General features: G+C 35.1%; 1 protein-coding gene across 1 annotated transcript in view; it reads left to right on the top strand.

Annotated features, from left to right (window-relative positions):
* The window catches only part of PDGFC (platelet derived growth factor C), a 221,926-nt gene extending 207,291 nt beyond the window's left edge, over window positions 1–14,635 (top strand). The window contains exons 5-6 of the mRNA XM_012783616.3: window positions 4,474–4,691; window positions 11,811–14,635. Of these exons, the coding sequence (XP_012639070.1) occupies window positions 4,474–4,691; window positions 11,811–11,927 (335 nt within the window). The 3' untranslated portion in view covers window positions 11,928–14,635. The remainder of the gene's footprint in view (window positions 1–4,473; window positions 4,692–11,810) is intronic.
* Window positions 14,636–16,733: the final 2,098 nt, after the last annotated feature.

Raw genomic sequence — 16,733 nt, forward strand, 5'->3', positions numbered from 1 at the left:
GTTTCACAAGAACATTTTCTTACTCAAACCTAGTATCTGGAGTATATTGATTTGAGATTCAAGAGAAAGCATCACAGCTGCAAACCCAGATTTAGGCTAGAAAAGGGGGACAGACTATAAAAATCCTTATCTATGATGTCTCCTATGAATTAGGGCTATATCAATTTCTATTTTCTAAGCTTCTATATAATATGAAAAATAGCAGTGACCCAACATAATATAGAATGAATAGTTTCCAAGATAGGATTCATAGCAAGAGAACAATGACCTGAAGGAACCCACACCATAGTAAGTTTTCTCTGTATTGATTTGCTTTTGAAATGATCACTTTTGACCCTATGGGCGTATCTCCCTTCAAGAGTGAAAGTGCTGATAATTAAGCCTAATTTCCCCCGTCAAGCAATTGAAAATGTTAAAAGAGTTTTCTATAAGGTTAGCTGATCATTTTTAGTAACATTAGAATTGCAAAGTGTCTATATCAGACTTTGAAAATGTAATAGAAATAAGTGAATAATTATAATGCATTAAAAAAATTGTTCAGTCTGTCAGAAACATTAAAATCTACCCAGGGTCACTTTAAAGAACGGAATGACAATCTGGAGAATTTATGTGGAAGGAACAATGTTTGGTTAATTTGAGCCATTCACAAGGGCAGATTGCACCAGACTTGTTCTTCTAAATCTTGTCAGAAAGAAATCTGATTCCTGCCCTTTCCCCGGGGGCAAGATGCAGCCCTTTTGGATCTTGAGCTTTCGCCTCAGCAGGTCATGTTCAGACTTGCCCAACCCTAGTATTTTGCTATGCCAACAGACGTGGTTTCCTTTTGGCAGTATTTGAAATCGGTGTTCAAGTGCATGGGCAGCCGAATCCTGTCCAGATGCTGAAAGCTGTTACATATTTATAAGATTTGAACTTGATGAATAACTTGATGAATAACTTACAAACAACACTTCCCTTCCCTCCCACTTAGGAACAGGAAGATGCAGATCTGCAAGACTAGCTGAAACACCCATGAATAGAGCCCTTGTTAGCAAAGTTGAAGTAGATTATCATGTTGATCTCTAAGAAGCAGGAGGAGTGAAACAGGTTCTAAACTCAGATCTAGTTTTTTGGCAGCTGGTTTCTGGATCTGAGCCTAAAAACTCCCCTTCCAGCCAGCCATACATTTATGCCTCAATCTCTGTGCCTAGTGCTCAAAGATTTGGCCAGGGGCTAGCATGTATTTCAAAGCATCCAGCACTGAACAAGATCTTTCAAATATTCATTTAACACTTTCAAAATTGAAGCCCTTTGCAGTTTGCCAAAGCTATTAACTTTTTAAGCATACAGTAAGTGTGAGAAAAGCAGTGTATATTTTTGGAACTTTACATAAACTAAAATGCAGGTGTGGGATAACATCTATATAGACAAAACCAACTTCCCTCCTCAGAGTCTCTCTACAAAGGAACAAGGAGTGAAACTTTTAAAAGCTTCTAATTAGACACTGAAATAGATTTTCCACAGAATAAACATATCACAGTGTTACCACATTCATCTTAGAAAGACCACCCTCAAATTGCCTAACGGTAATAGAGTATCTGTGGACTGAATATCTTAAAAGAATGAACAACCAACAAATTAAAATGTGACTGTAATTTTTTGGACAATATTATCCTTTTTAGTAAAACTTAAAATAATTGATAAAATTTACATTTAGAAATAATAATTTTGATTGGTGATATGCTCAGAATCTCCATTCTTTAGAAAAACAAAATAATGCATGTATCGTCTTAGGAGGTAATTATGAAAAGGAAAAAATCTGAAGGCTAAGTTTTATTTTATGATTATATTGCAGAGCAAAACATCATTAATAAGCCAATATTAACCCATAAAAAGTATGCCTTAGGGCATTTCCTTCTTTCTCTTTTTTTTTTTTTTGTTTTTCTTTTGTTTACCTTACTTCTTTATTTTCTTTGCTTTTTTCCCCCCCTAAAAGTTCTGCACAGTGTTTGGAAAATTTATGACACAGGATATATAGTCAAATGACTTATTTTAATGAAGCTTATATGAGTTTAAAGACTTAGGAATAGGAAGCATAAGTTTGAAATATGATATGCCATATTTAAAATTCTTAATTATATTTTTCACCCACTGTAGAGTGGACTGCATTATTATGTTTTTCTGTTTATTTTCTTTTCCTTTTTTCCCTTGGTTCAGGGTTTTCATTCATATTGCCAAAAAAAAAAAAAAACTATATTTTCTAAGTCAACTTAACTAGTACTTACAAAGGACTTTTGCCTTTTGTGTCAAACATGATAAATGAGTGGAAGCTAAGTTGAAAGGGTGTTTAAATTTTCACATTGTAGCAGGTATCATAACTTAGTTCTCCTGGGAAATCCATCTAACCTTTTATTGTGGTTAAGTAAACATTTTAAGGGGAACATATACAGTCTCATTTTCTAATATCATAAAATAGTATGTTTAAAACTCTTTGAGGTAGGTGAGTATACTTAGACAGCTAAGAGCATCTTCTTCACGTTCTAATGTGTAGTATAAATCTTAAATAACCATTGAAAATTTTGGCAACCAGCTTTTGTGTTTGTGCATGTTTTTAAGTTTTCTCCCTCCTTGCCCAGATATTAACTTCTAGAGAAAGAATTCAAATAAACTCATATATAGCTTTAACAACAGAAGAGCAATGTGTACCTATTAGATCAGCAAAATGAAATCAGGTAAAATATGTGACATGGTTTAACCCAATGATCTCATTAATTTTATTAGTGATAAGTTGATCTTTTCAAGGCACTTAAAAGAATGAACACATTTGCTCATAAATATGTAAAATCTTTGCTTTCACAGGATCATTTTCAGATGAAAAAGAAATCTTTAAATATGCAGATAAAACAATGATCTTCTATTGATTTGGAAAAATAATTTTTTATCTGAATAAGGTGTTGAAATGAACCTATAGCATTAGAATTTCTTTGGTGCTTTCCTATACTTGAGGTTTTAGTTGATCATAAGGTTTATATATGTTTATAATTTAAAATTGCATATGCATAATTTTATGTTTCTTAAAATAGGCTCCCTTTGACATTTAAGAAAAAACTTGATCACATATATAAGTATAATAAATCCAAGAAAATAAGCATTTGACTCTTAACAACCATGTCATTTTAAACTTATTAAAATAATTAGCACCTAATTTTAAAACTTGAATTATATAAAGTAAGTGATTATTACTATTTGAAGCCATCTTTAACCAGAAAATATTTTTTCTTTTCTTTCAATTCATGGTTATAATATTTTCAATGTTAGTGAAAAGGTATTTAACTAAGCTTATTATATTTTAGATAATATTGCTCAATTTTAAAAAATCCTTTTACTTTTGAAAAGAAAACCTAAAGGAATATACATTAACTGAAACTATTCAATTATACTGGAATTGCTTTATTTGCATATTTCTAGGGGAAAAATAGATAATTGTAAATTAGAATTATATTAAAAGTGTCTGTCCTAATAATTAACAACTCTTTATGTGTTATGTATAAATTCAAACAGAACATGACATGTTATTTTGATATAATATTCCTGAGGCTGTATCATTTTATCGTTGGCAGTATCATTTTATAGAACCAAAAGCAATGGTTCTTTGAAGATTTACAGCAACAATTTGATGAAAAGATATTTTGTTTGGTCTTCACAAGTACATATTCTTTGAAAGAATAAAGCACAATATATAGTTAAACAACTTGCTAAAAGAATAGAGACGATGGTTATAAATTAGACATTTCTTCTCTCCTTTAGCAGAGCAAGGGTAGATATCTGAAGGAGTCTAGTTGGTCCAAACTTCCAGGAAGATAAATTATTCAATACATCTGAAGCAGTTCTTTCCAACAACTTCTCCTCTGAAAAAATATATCAGTTTTTTTTTACTCATGGTCTATCAAGCTGTCTTCAGAAATATATTATCTTCCTTCTCTTTTTATATTCTGTGATTTTATTGCCATAAAAATTATGGAAAATTCTATCAATAAGTTTCAATAAGTTGTTCTTCCTTAATTGTATGAGCCTGTAATCCTTTTAAGAATTGCATTTGTTTTCTAATCAAAGCATTAATCATTTTACATTCAATTCTTCCCCCCAGTGTCCTCCTTGTCTACTTTTTTAGTAAGGTTAAAAAGTGTAGACCTTTTTTTCTCTATGAAGTTTCCTATTTATAACTCTCAACTGTTTTGTTGGCTCTGTTCTTATATTGCACAATGGCAGCTCTTTATTGGACACTAAGTCATAATGAAGCTTTGTTTACTATGAAATAGAAAGTCTAATTTGGGAGCTGTATAGCCCTAAAACCGAATTAAAATTAGAAGGGATATCGGTAGAGGTATTGTTCATGAAATAACATAAGATTTCTTTGTGAAAAGAGCTTAACGAAACATTCAGGCTCAAAAGCACGAACATTTATTTTTCTTTGCTTTCTTTTATACCATGTAGTGGTGGATCTGAACCTTCTAAAAGAGGAGGTAAGATTATACAGCTGCACACCTCGTAACTTCTCGGTGTCCGTAAGGGAAGAACTAAAGAGAACCGATACCATTTTCTGGCCAGGTTGTCTCCTGGTTAAACGCTGTGGTGGAAACTGTGCCTGTTGTCTCCACAATTGCAATGAATGTCAGTGTGTCCCAAGCAAAGTTACTAAAAAATATCATGAGGTAGGTATACCATTTTATTTTTAGTTTCCTTTCAGTATTTTGTGTCTTAGGACAAAACGGTTAATCTGAAATGGATTTATGTTTGGAAAGGAGATGTCGTGTTAATGAAAAAAGAAATTAGTTTTACAGATAGTTTATGTTTTCATTTTTTTTAAATTATGATCTTTAATTTAAAAACCAGACATTAGGGATTTAGACAGCTTATTCTCTGATAGTACATCATGTGTGGTCAGTGAAGATTTTACCTCTTAGACGAAAAAGAAAATGTGTTCTTCGTGGGGAGAAAAAAATGGATGAAGAATTTTCAACTTTTCAAAATAGGAAAGGAAAATATTTTAAAAACAAGCTTGGAGATAAATCATTGTCTACTTTGGAGAAAGGAGATCTTTGATATTTATTTTTCTATTTGAGGCAAGATGGGCACATAACTCCCAAGGGGACTTATTCATAATTACACTAATCTTTCTATTATTCAAGTTACCCAAATAACATGTTTAACTTCGTTTGCATTTTTTAACCATACAAAGGCATGAAGGAAAAGATAATATGAAATATTCATAATAACTGTCTTTTCATAGCCCGCAGGAACCTTAGAACTTGAACTTAACGTTTTCATTAGTGCTGGAATATCCTCAACTGTGTCCCACCTTCTCCTCTAGCAGCATCATGTGGCAGACGTACGTCAGGAGGAGTCTCTTCTTGATGAGTCAACTTTAATTGTTACCAAACATCTGCATTAGAGCAAGCCAAAATCTGCCCTTCTGACTTCATTTCAGTATTACTCCCTTTCACTGCTTTTAATTTTTTCTGCTAAATTTGATGATAATACAGAATAAATATCTACTTAGGAGGTAAAATGGCTTTTCATATGCATAAGGACTTCAGTGAAACACTCACTGAAATGAAAGCACAGATCTAGAATGGGAATAGAGTCCCTTGTCTTCTGGAATACAGTGCTTTTTCCCCCACTTTAATCAGCTGCCAACACAATATTGGCAAAAGGCAGGAAAATCAAGTCATGTGAAATACAGTTTATGAAACCATGCATGTTTAGATTACCTAAACAGATGAGGGTTTCACTGAGTCTTTTTGCATGTGAAAGATCATTTTATTTATTAAGTAGATATTTACTCTGTATTAGTTTATTTATTTATTATTTATTTATTTTCAAATATTACAGGGGTACAAATGTTTTGGTTACATAAATTGCTTTTGTACTGTTTGGTGGGTATAAGTGTGCCCATCCCTCAGATAGTGTGCATTGTACCCGTCAGGTTTGGATTTACCTATCTCCTCCTCCCACCTGCTTGATTTCTAATGAATGTTATTTCCATATTTTCATCTGAGTGTTGATCGATTAGTTCCAATTTAACGGTGAGTACATGCCGTGTTTGTTTTTCCGTTCTTGCGATACTTTGCTTAGAAGAATGGGCTTGAGCTCCATCCAAGAAAATAGAAAAGATATTAATTAGTTTACTATTTGTTTTGATGGCTGAGTAGTACTCTGTGGTATACATATACCACATTTTATTAATCCACTCATGTATTGATGGGCACCTGGGTTGTTTCCACATCTTTGCAATTGTGAATTGTATTTCTACTGAAACGAAGTCAGAAAGCCAGATTTTGACTTGGTCTGATGTAAAGGTCTTGTAAAAATTAAAGTTGATTCATCAAGGATTGCTTCCTGATGCCAGATGATGCTGGAAGAGAAGGTGGGATATAATTGAGGACATTCCCTAACTAATGAAAATGTTGAGTGTACAAGTTGACTTGTGCCTGTTAGAAGGTAATATCCCAAAGTGGCAGTCATTAAAAGTAGGATTATTTACTCTCGTTACTCATGTTCTGCTTTCATTTCCACATCACATGCTTCTAAAGAGTTCTGCTGGGAATGAAGTCTCTTCTCCAGTTTCGGGACATAGGTAGTCATGACCGAGGTGTCTCGCAGAGCTCCAGGCAGGCTATACCTACGGCCGGCCTTACTGTAACTCCATTAACTGGGAATCTAGTTAAGAACAACCACATTAAAATTAAAATGCCTTAAAGGCTAGGCAGGTATTGGAGATGTCCAGCATTACATAAAAGGATGTGGTGAGAATGTAGATTAAACTGAAGTGATCGTCTCCTACCTGAAACTACTCAATTTTGAAGTCGCTCAAGCTGCGGTCCCCATCCCCGGGGCCGCAGACTGGTGCCAGTCAGTGACCTGGGGAGCCAGGCCCCCAGGGGACGGCTGGGTGAGACTTCCTCTGTGTTTGCGGCTGCTCCTGTCGCTGGCGTCACCACGTGGGCTGCACCTCCTGCCAGATCCACCGGGGCATTGGATTCTCACAGGATCCCGAACCACACTGTGGACTGCGCACGCGAGGGATCTAGGTTGCGTGATCCTTGTGAGAGTCTGGTGCCTGGTGAGCTGGGGCGGAGCCGGGGCGGTGGTGCTGGCCCTGGGAAGCAGCTGCACATGCAGATTGTCCTTGGCAGAGAGGTTTGACTGCACAATGAATGTGGTGCACTTGGGTCACCCCAGGACCACACCCCCACCCACCCCCACACCCATCCATCCGTGGAAGGATTGCCTTCCATGTACCTGTTCCTGGTGCCAAAACGGTTGAGGACCACTGCTCTAAAGCATGTACTCAGTAAATAAAGTGTATCTGGGGACCTGATTTAGTCAACAAGTCTTGCATTTGAAACTACTACTCTAAGCCTTGTAAAACCCAGACTTGTCGGGTTAGCGTTTTAAAACAAGCTTATCGGATTCCCAGTTCCTGTCATGCAGTGGTCTGCTAAATCAATCCTCGGGTCAAGCGCATCTTCCTGCATCTTACACCTGTACATTTCTTTTCAAGGAGTGTTAGTTTTAGGGTAATGCAGAAAGTTGCCTCAGAATATGCAATATGTATTAAGCCTCAGATAAAATCCATGTTTGGGACAAGGCTATTATATGCAGTACCTATAGCCTCAGTGGCCTGCTTCCAGAATGACATTAGTCCATTATTTCCCTATTTTGGGTGGGCTTAAATATATATATATTACATATATACACACATAGAATTATGGATGACTGTCTAATTATATGATAATTACATGACCATCCATTTGTTTCTCCCAAATATCTCTAAGGTATAAGTATGTAGAAATATAATTGTACAGTTATCTACTCTACATTTTTCACAAATATTTCTAATAACAATAATGATCCAATTTTGTAAATGCCTTGTGGGAATCATTAGTATTTGTGTGGTAATATTTCTGTTAAATTATGGAAATAGGACTATTTGGCATAATTCATAATTTCTGAGAATAGAGTTTATAATTTCTAGAAATAAATTTTTTCTCATTCTTGTGTTTTGAAAATCAGTTGTGAGTCTATTACTACTCCTAAAAATATGAAATTGTTTTCTAAACATAATTTAAGACTGTTCTAAAATCATTAAATAATTGAATTCTATTAGTCTGGACATAGAGACTTAACTTATTTAAAGAGAAGCGTGTCTTGGACTTTAATTCTTCTGGATGATGATGGTCCAGTTTTCAATTTGAGGATGATTCCACCTCATTAACAAGGCAGAAGCAAAGGCAGAGAGCTTAGAAGTTATCACTTTTCTCTCCTTCATCTTTTTCTATCATACCAGCTTCCGTAAATATTAAGCTTAAATCATATTCATTGTGTTACTTTAAGTATAACTGAATTATCTTCTCTTGGTTTCCTGTAGCATTTGTATTGGGTTTTGTTCATCCATTGTGAGTATCAAAAGTAAGGTTTAGAAAACTAAAAGATATTATAACATAATAATTTTATTAATAAGATTCTTACGGTTTTTGCATCAGTCACCAGATCTCTTAGTCAGAAAGACATTTTAGCCAAAGAAATGATTTTTCTTAATGATTTCTCTATTCCTCAAATAGGAATTTTGAGAAAAGCAAGTCAGGAACTTTATATTTGTATAAACTTAGATGTCACCTCTTCCTTGAAACACTTGTTAGTGTCCCACCAGTCTTAGCATAACTAATTAGTACATTCTAGATGCATGTGTAGGACTTTAAAGATATCTCTATTAGATAACTTTTACTATTTCAAAATTATTAATTATTTTTCTTCATTTCTACCAATTTGAGAGCTAAGGGACAACAAAGATCACATTATAGTTTAGTGCTTGAGAATACAAACTTCAAAGCCAGACATCTCGAGTTTGAATCTAACATGTTAGCTTTGTGACTTTGGGCAAATTAATTAGCCCCTGTGCTTCAATTTCCTGATCCGTATGGTGAGTTTCCAAACCCCCATACCTTGTTGTGCGGATTCAATGAGTTGATATTTACAAAACACTTTCAACAAGGTCTGGCACACACTTCAAGCCCTTAATATATCTTAGGTATTCTATAACTCATCTTTATTTTATGCCCCTGTGCCTAGCCTTCTTCTTCAATTATGGTAAATGATCAATAAAGATTTAGTGAACTTTGCCCAGAGGAAGGAAGGGTGTTCTTCTAGGCGAAAGATCTATGTGGGATACTCAACAATAGTAACATATTTTTTTCTTTTTTTCTCTATTCTTAATCAGCCTAATGATTTTCATGTTGTTTATGTCTTCATGTATTTAATTTCTTTTTTCATAACATACAGTCTTAATTTTCTTACATTAGATTTGTTTGCTTTGGGGAAAAAAAAATATATCATTCAATTGCCTTATTTAGTAATGAATCCCTTTCCCCACCACTCTGTGGTTCTCAAATCGTTAGCTCATTTTCTTTGCCTGTGTTGAGCAGTGGTACATAAGTATCTGTTTCTTGGTGATTCTTTCTGAGTCTGATCTGTTCTCTTCCACAGTCTGTGGCTTACCTTCTCCCTGGACATTCTTTTTCATGGACTTGGAATTTTAGTTTCAACCTCTTTCTCTAAATGTTCTGAGTTGTACTTCTGCCTTGGTTCTTTTCTGGTGTCATAATCTATGTCCTGAAAAGCAAATTTTTTTGTGTGTAATATTATCTGGGACCCGCTGACTATTTTCTAAGTCTAGTTTTCTCTTCCAAAGTCAAAACTTTCAAAAGGAATTAAAAAGAAAAACATTAATTCTTTCTCATCACGTATTAGGATTTCTTATCCAAGACTTTAAAATTACTAAGACATTATGAGATTCTTCTGCTATTTGTGAATCTCTGTGAACATCAGCAGATGAAGACACAGGGTTTTCCTCGGCACGTGCATCTTGGCGTGAGCCTGCTAGAGGACAAGGATTGCAGCCTGGCCTGGCTGACTGTTAGGATTGTATATGTAGCCTCTCTAACCTTTACTTTTCATAGTAATTTTTTTCCATGCTGCATGGGAAAATGCATACCATTGAAGATAAACATTGAAGACCTCAGCTATGCCAGTATTGCAGTTTATCTTACCCATCCATCCTCATTCCAGAATCAGTTTGTAGCAAGAGTATGATAAGGAATAGTGCCAGTATCTTAAATGTAGTTCGTGTTGATGCCACTCTAAATCTAAATCTAAATTGTTCAAAAACAGTCATTACTGGCATAAAATAATATTCAGCAGTCATTGGATTAATTTTCACATTACTTATTACTAATTATACATTGCAGATTACTAAGACTATATTACTTAAAGTGATACAGTCTGAATAATTTTCATTTTAGAATTGAGAAATGTAATAGATGGGAAAATAGACTTTAAAAGTTTACTATTTCTGATACTTGTAACAAGAAGTTTATCTCTCCAAGAAGAAAGTTATTTAATAAATAGAATGTATTAGAAGTAATACTCTGAATTTTTATAAAATTATTATCTATCACTCTAACTTTATTAATTCATCTTTGGTCTAGGTACAGATAAAGGCTATGTCACTTATTCTCTCTAAGCCTCTGTTCATTCATGTGTAAAATAAGGGCAATAATTGTAAATTACTTCATAGAATTCTTGTGAGTTAAAGTATGTAAAAACATTATTATTGTGCCTGGCACGCAGTAAGCATTCAAAAAATGTTAGCTAATTAACCTCTGATATAACCACATACTCCAATGAGGTATGCATTCTCTATTTCTCTTTTTAAGTCTTCAAACAGAACAGTCATGAGACTTGACTTGCGCCTTTTTGGATTAATGAAAATTTCCAAGAATGGTAGCTTTTCGAAGTTGCTCTGTGAAGTTATCTGTGTCCTACTCAGAAAGTAGTGAAGCTAGACAGCTTCATATTTTGTGCTCTCGTTTGTATTCATAATCCAAACAAAACACAACTTCAGAAACTTTATCATTTGCATTATAAGGAATAAAATGTAATACACTTGAATAGGCAGCTACTATGGAATACTTCAGATAGTCTTTTATAGAATAAGAAGCTGTACCTCTTTGTCACAATACTAAGAGGAAACATGTTTAGTATCTGTGTCTGTTTTGCTGTATTTTTAATTAAAATCCCGACAACCCAAACTGCAAATAGCTTTATTTAATAGAGGCATTATTGTTATTATTGCCAAAACTCCTTACACTGCACAGTAGGATCCAGCTGCAGAAAGTTAGCTGTGACTTAGGCTGATGTCTATGAAGTACATCTAATCCATCTCATCAAGTTTATAGAGGACTTGAAGTGTAGCCAAGAAAATTAATGAGTGGCATAATTGAGCAGACTCAGCTGTGGAGCGATCATGTTTCTTTCCACAGTATTCCTGTGCCTGAGTGTATTGCTTCAAGTATAAATATTTGGTAAACGTGTGAATAAATGAATGAATGAAAGAAACCAGCAAACAGAAAAATGAATTGTGTATTAGTATTTCCAAAGTACTTAAGGTGAAACTTTCTTTGGTAGAGTTAGATAAGGAAAATGAAGAGTGCATGGTGAGTTTTTCAATTTGAGGACTGTTCTTTATTCTGAGGCAGCGTGCCTCTACATTGTTGGCATTTGAAGTGTCCTTTCTTTCATGAAATGGTGATGATAGCTTATACATATTTTTTAGTGGGGGATGTTTTCATCATGTCTTCTCTAGGAGAAATTAAAATTTGCAAGTCTTTCTTGGGCCTCAAGATTCTTCTCTGAAATGTTAGTTGCCCAGGATATCAAAAGTTATAGACATTGGTTGAGTTTTAAAGGTGGCTTCCATTGTTCCCTTTCAGGTCCTTCAGTTGAGACCAAAGATCGGTGTCCGGGGACTGCACAAATCGCTCACGGACGTGGCCCTGGAGCACCATGAGGAGTGTGACTGTGTGTGCAGAGGAAACACAGGAGGATAATCGCCACCAGCAGCCCAGCACAGAGCTGGCTGTGCAGTGCGGCGGCTGATTCTGCTAGAGAACTTACGCGTTATCTCCATCCTTAATCTCGGTTGTTTGCTTCAAGGAACTTTCACCTTCAAGATTTACAGTGCATTCTAAAAGAGGAGGCAGCAAACGGAATGAAGAGTTGTGCAACAGCTCTTTTGAGAGAAGGCCCAAAGGACAGGAGAAAATGTCTTCAATCGTGGAAAAAAAATTAAACGTTGTAGATCACTAGCTAGTACAAAGTTACCGTGTACCTGTTCCACTAGCTGCCTTCTATATTTCGGTTGTCTTAAGATGGCTTAGGTTAATGTCAGTACAGGAAAAACAAAACAAAACTGTGTGCAAGTGAGCACCCAATTCTGTCGCTTTGCTTAACTCAAAAAGCAGCTCCGTGTTCTGGGCCTAAAATCACAGAAAATCTGGAATTTTTTCCTTATAGTCACATATATAAGCCAGAATGTTCTGTGTTCTACAAACTTGGTTTTTAAAAAGGACCTGTGTTGCTATGAATTAAACTTGTGGCATACTGATAGAAAAGACTGGATTTTCCATATTTCTTGTTAAAATTTCTACCATTTAGAAGAAGAGAACTACATTTGTGTTTTGGAAGAGACCTGACCAGAAGAGTGGCCTTATCTTCACTTTACCTATAAGTTGGTTTATTTGTTTTATTGTGTACATTTTTATATTCTCCTTTTGACATTATAACTATTGGCTTTTCTAATCTTGTTAAATATATCTATTTTTACCAAAGGTATTTAATATTCTTTTTTATGACAACCTAGATCAACTATTTTTAGCTTGGTAAATTTTTCTAAACAGAATTCTTATAAGCCAGAGGAACAAAGATGATATAAAATATTGTTGCTCTGACAAAAATACATGTATTTTATTCTCGTATGGTGCTAGAGCTTAGACTAATCTGCATTTTAAAATACTGAAGTGGGAAATCAATAAAAATTGCTAAGTTGCAAAGACTTTTTGAAAATAATTAAATTATCATATCTTCCACCTCCGTTATTGGAGATGCAAATAAGAAGCAACATATGAAAGTAAACATTCAGATCCAGTCATTGCTAACCTAATCCTTTTTTGGGGAAATAATGAGCCTAGCTCAGAAGAACATAAAGCACCTTGAAAAAAGAGACTTGGCAGCTTCCTGACAAAGCATGCTGCGCTGTGCTATAGGGACACATCCTATTTATTGTGATGTCATGGTTTTATTATCTTTAAACTCTGTTCCATACGCTTGTATAAATACATGGATATTTTTATGTACAGAAGTATATCCTTTAGCCAGTTCACTTATTGTACTCCTTGGCAATTGAAAAGAAAATCAGTAAAATACTTTGCTTGTAAAATGCTTAATATTGTGCGTAGGTGATGTGGTGACTATTTGAATTAAAAATGTATTGAATCATCAAATAAAAGAATGCAGCTATTTTGGGGAGAAGCTAAGAGTGTGTGTGTGTGTGTGTGTATGTGTGTGTGTGTGTATATGCAAGATTTCTCTCCTGGACTCAGAGAAAATGAAAATGATAAGATTTTGTGTTATCCTGATTTTCATTATACAAAAGCATATGTCGGTTCAAAAGACAGGTCAAAAAGGGAACAATTCTGTTGAGGTTTCCCTGCCTCTTATTGCCAAAGCCTTTGAGCAGTGGTTTTCTTTTTATCACTAGTCTTAATCCTGGTTTCTGGTAAATTAAGTTGCACCTGACTTAAAAGTTGTTAGGTGATTTATTAAATGTTTACTGATAGATTATACAGTATTGTGAAATTGGAAAAAAAAAAAAAAAACCTTAGCATTTCCACCCATGTGTGTATTTTCAATGGGAACTACTAAGTGAAGTGAGCATAAATTGATTTGGTATGTGGATTCTAGTATTTTACATAGCACACTTGAAGGTGTGCTTCCTCAATTCCGGATGCAGGTTTCTATTGAGGACTGGGATCTTCAGCACCCTGTCCTTTCCTAAGCCTTCTAACCTATTGGAAGACGACTAGTACCCAGAGCCATGTGTCTTCAGACTACTCTTCCAGACAATACCATTTACCATGCTTTCATATTTTGCAGTTTACCTACTTTGTCCCCGACCACATGAAAAACAAACAAAATGAGCGTATGTATTGTTTCATAATATTTCCTTACCTTTTCCTAGTTTTGTCCTAGCCATATAGAGGCCTACCAGATTAAGCTCCATGGAAAATGCAAGGCAGTTGGCAATTTACCACTTTCATGAGCATAGTAAAGACTTATTAAGTCTTACAGTAAATGACCTGTTTAACAATGTTTAATCCAGCATTTTCAACTTCTGAATGGAATATTTTCTTTCCCTTTTTAAAAATATTTATTTTTTGTTTACTTATAAAAATGTTGACAGAAGAAATTACTCTATAAAGGTAGCAATCCCCACACTGTTGCCAGTCTATTCTTGGGAATGCTATGAGGACTAACTTCGTTATAACCACTCACTCATAGATTGTACTGTGTAATATAGTAAAAAAATGCATTAAAAGTACATGTGACCCTAATTTCTCAGAAGTCCAGGAAGTATTGACTGTTGACCACACCGTGTTTTGTATGTGATGTCTGTGTTTCATGCCTCTCTCCCTGAGCAATGGACTGTTTTGCCCAGTGATGTGTATTAAAATAAAAGAACAAGCCTTAATTGTCATGAGGCAGGTGTTCATGTCTACATTTTTCATTTCTACATTTCATTTCTGCATTCCCTCCTTCATCTAGTAATCCTTATGTGCTCTTTGGAAAGATACAAAGAACAAAGTAATGAGAATCTCCACTGTGAGAAACCTCCTGGCACAAATTGGTCAGCCTTGGTGTGTCACTCTCTACAGGTACATTGACTTCTGTTTAGGATTTGGTTTAAGGACAAGCAGAAAATGCAAGTTTTATACTTAATATAATGTCCTTATTTCCAAAAGGATAATATAATGTTCATAGTCCTTCTGATATTTAGACTGTTTTAATTATGCATTATAAACAGTTGAAAATTATAAATATCATCATCCTTTACATTCATAAGAAAAAGTAGGAATATTGAAAACACAGATGTCTTAGTTCAGACTACTATAACAAATTACTATAGACTGGGAAGCTTATAAACAACAAATTCATTTTTCACTGTTCTGGAAGCTGGAAGTCTAAGATCAGGGTGCCGGCAAGGTCCGGCTCTGGCGAGGGAACTCTTCCGGGTTGCTGACTATCAGTTTCTTTCTATCCTCACGTGGGAGAAAAGAGGGTGAGAGAATTCTCAGGGGACCCTTTTATAAAGGCACAAATCTCATCATGGGGGCTCTATCCTCATGACTTTTCCCAAAAATTCCACCTCCTAATATCACCTGGACTAGGGAGTTTCAACATGTGGCTTTTGGGGGGACGCGAACATGTAGTCCATTGCAATAGAGTAATTGCTTTACATCCTGTTGTCCCTTCATAATGTGTATGTAATCTATCAGCAAGACTCGTTGCCTTCAGTTTGTCTCACAGCTGTGTCTACCTTTCGATTTCTGCAGCTGCTGCTCCGGTTTAGCCCCCCATCATGCCTCGCCACCCATTACGTTGCCACGGCCTCCATTTCTCCAGTCTTCCTGCCCCTGGGCACACTCCTCTCAGATCCATCTTCCACACCACCAACAGAAGGCTCTTTCAGACAAATTGGATTATGTCACTTGGGTAGAAATTTTATGATTGGAATCCTCAGGATTACATTTTAATCTTTGTATAGCAGAGAAAGTTCTACATAATGTCATTGTTTACCACTTTCTGCTCATTTGTCACCATCAAACCTAACATACAGCTCTAGAGAATACCTGTAGTTTCTTGAAACTACCAAAATCCCCTCAAATTCTGTGCAGGCACATGATGTGTTCTCTTTGGAGCACTGTTTCTGCACCCACCTACCTCGGTAACTTCCGCTAAAGTCTCAGCTCAGATGTCACTTCTCAGTGAAGTGAAGCTTGCTTTCCTTCCTTCCCACTGGCACCATTTCCCTTATGCTCCCAGAAATGTTTCAATTATAAACATTGTCATATTGTGTTACGATTATCTGCCTTAATTTTGATTTCTCATTTGACTTCTAGTCTAACGGGACTCCTAGCAGGAATTATCTCACTATTCTTTCCTCTATGCTTAGTTAGGGGATTAGTAATAATTTGCATCAATGAATATAAGTGAAGGGAATATACAAGTGAATAAATTTTTAAAAATATATATAGCACTCAATATGACAAAATGATATGATAAAATGAATATGATAAAAACAAAATGATAACCCACATGATGAGAAAATATTTGCAAGTAATATATCAGGTTAGGATTTTCGTATCAGAATATATAAAGAACTCAACAATAGAAAGGACAACTACTGAAAAATGAGCAAAGGGGTTAATAGATATTTCTCAAGAAATGTATACAATGGACAATAATCACATAAAAAGATAGTCAACGTCATTAGTCATTAGTGAAAAACAAACAAAAATTACAAGAACAAACACACTAAAATGGGTAGAATTAAAAAGACAGATAATAACACATGTTGGTGAGGATGTGGAGAAATTGGAACCCTTACATATGGCTCGTGAGATTGTAAAATGTGTGACCACTTTTGAAAACAGACAGTTATGCAAAAAGTTAAATATAGAGCTAAACATGACTCAACAATTTCACTCCTAGGTATATGCCCCAAAGAATTGAAAACCCTGCACAGAAATGATCATAACAACATTTTTCAAACTAACAACAAAAAAAGTGAAAACCAC

Source organism: Microcebus murinus, chromosome 15 (genome assembly GCF_040939455.1).
Source record: "Microcebus murinus isolate Inina chromosome 15, M.murinus_Inina_mat1.0, whole genome shotgun sequence".
In the NCBI taxonomy this organism is placed as follows: domain Eukaryota; kingdom Metazoa; phylum Chordata; class Mammalia; order Primates; family Cheirogaleidae; genus Microcebus; species Microcebus murinus.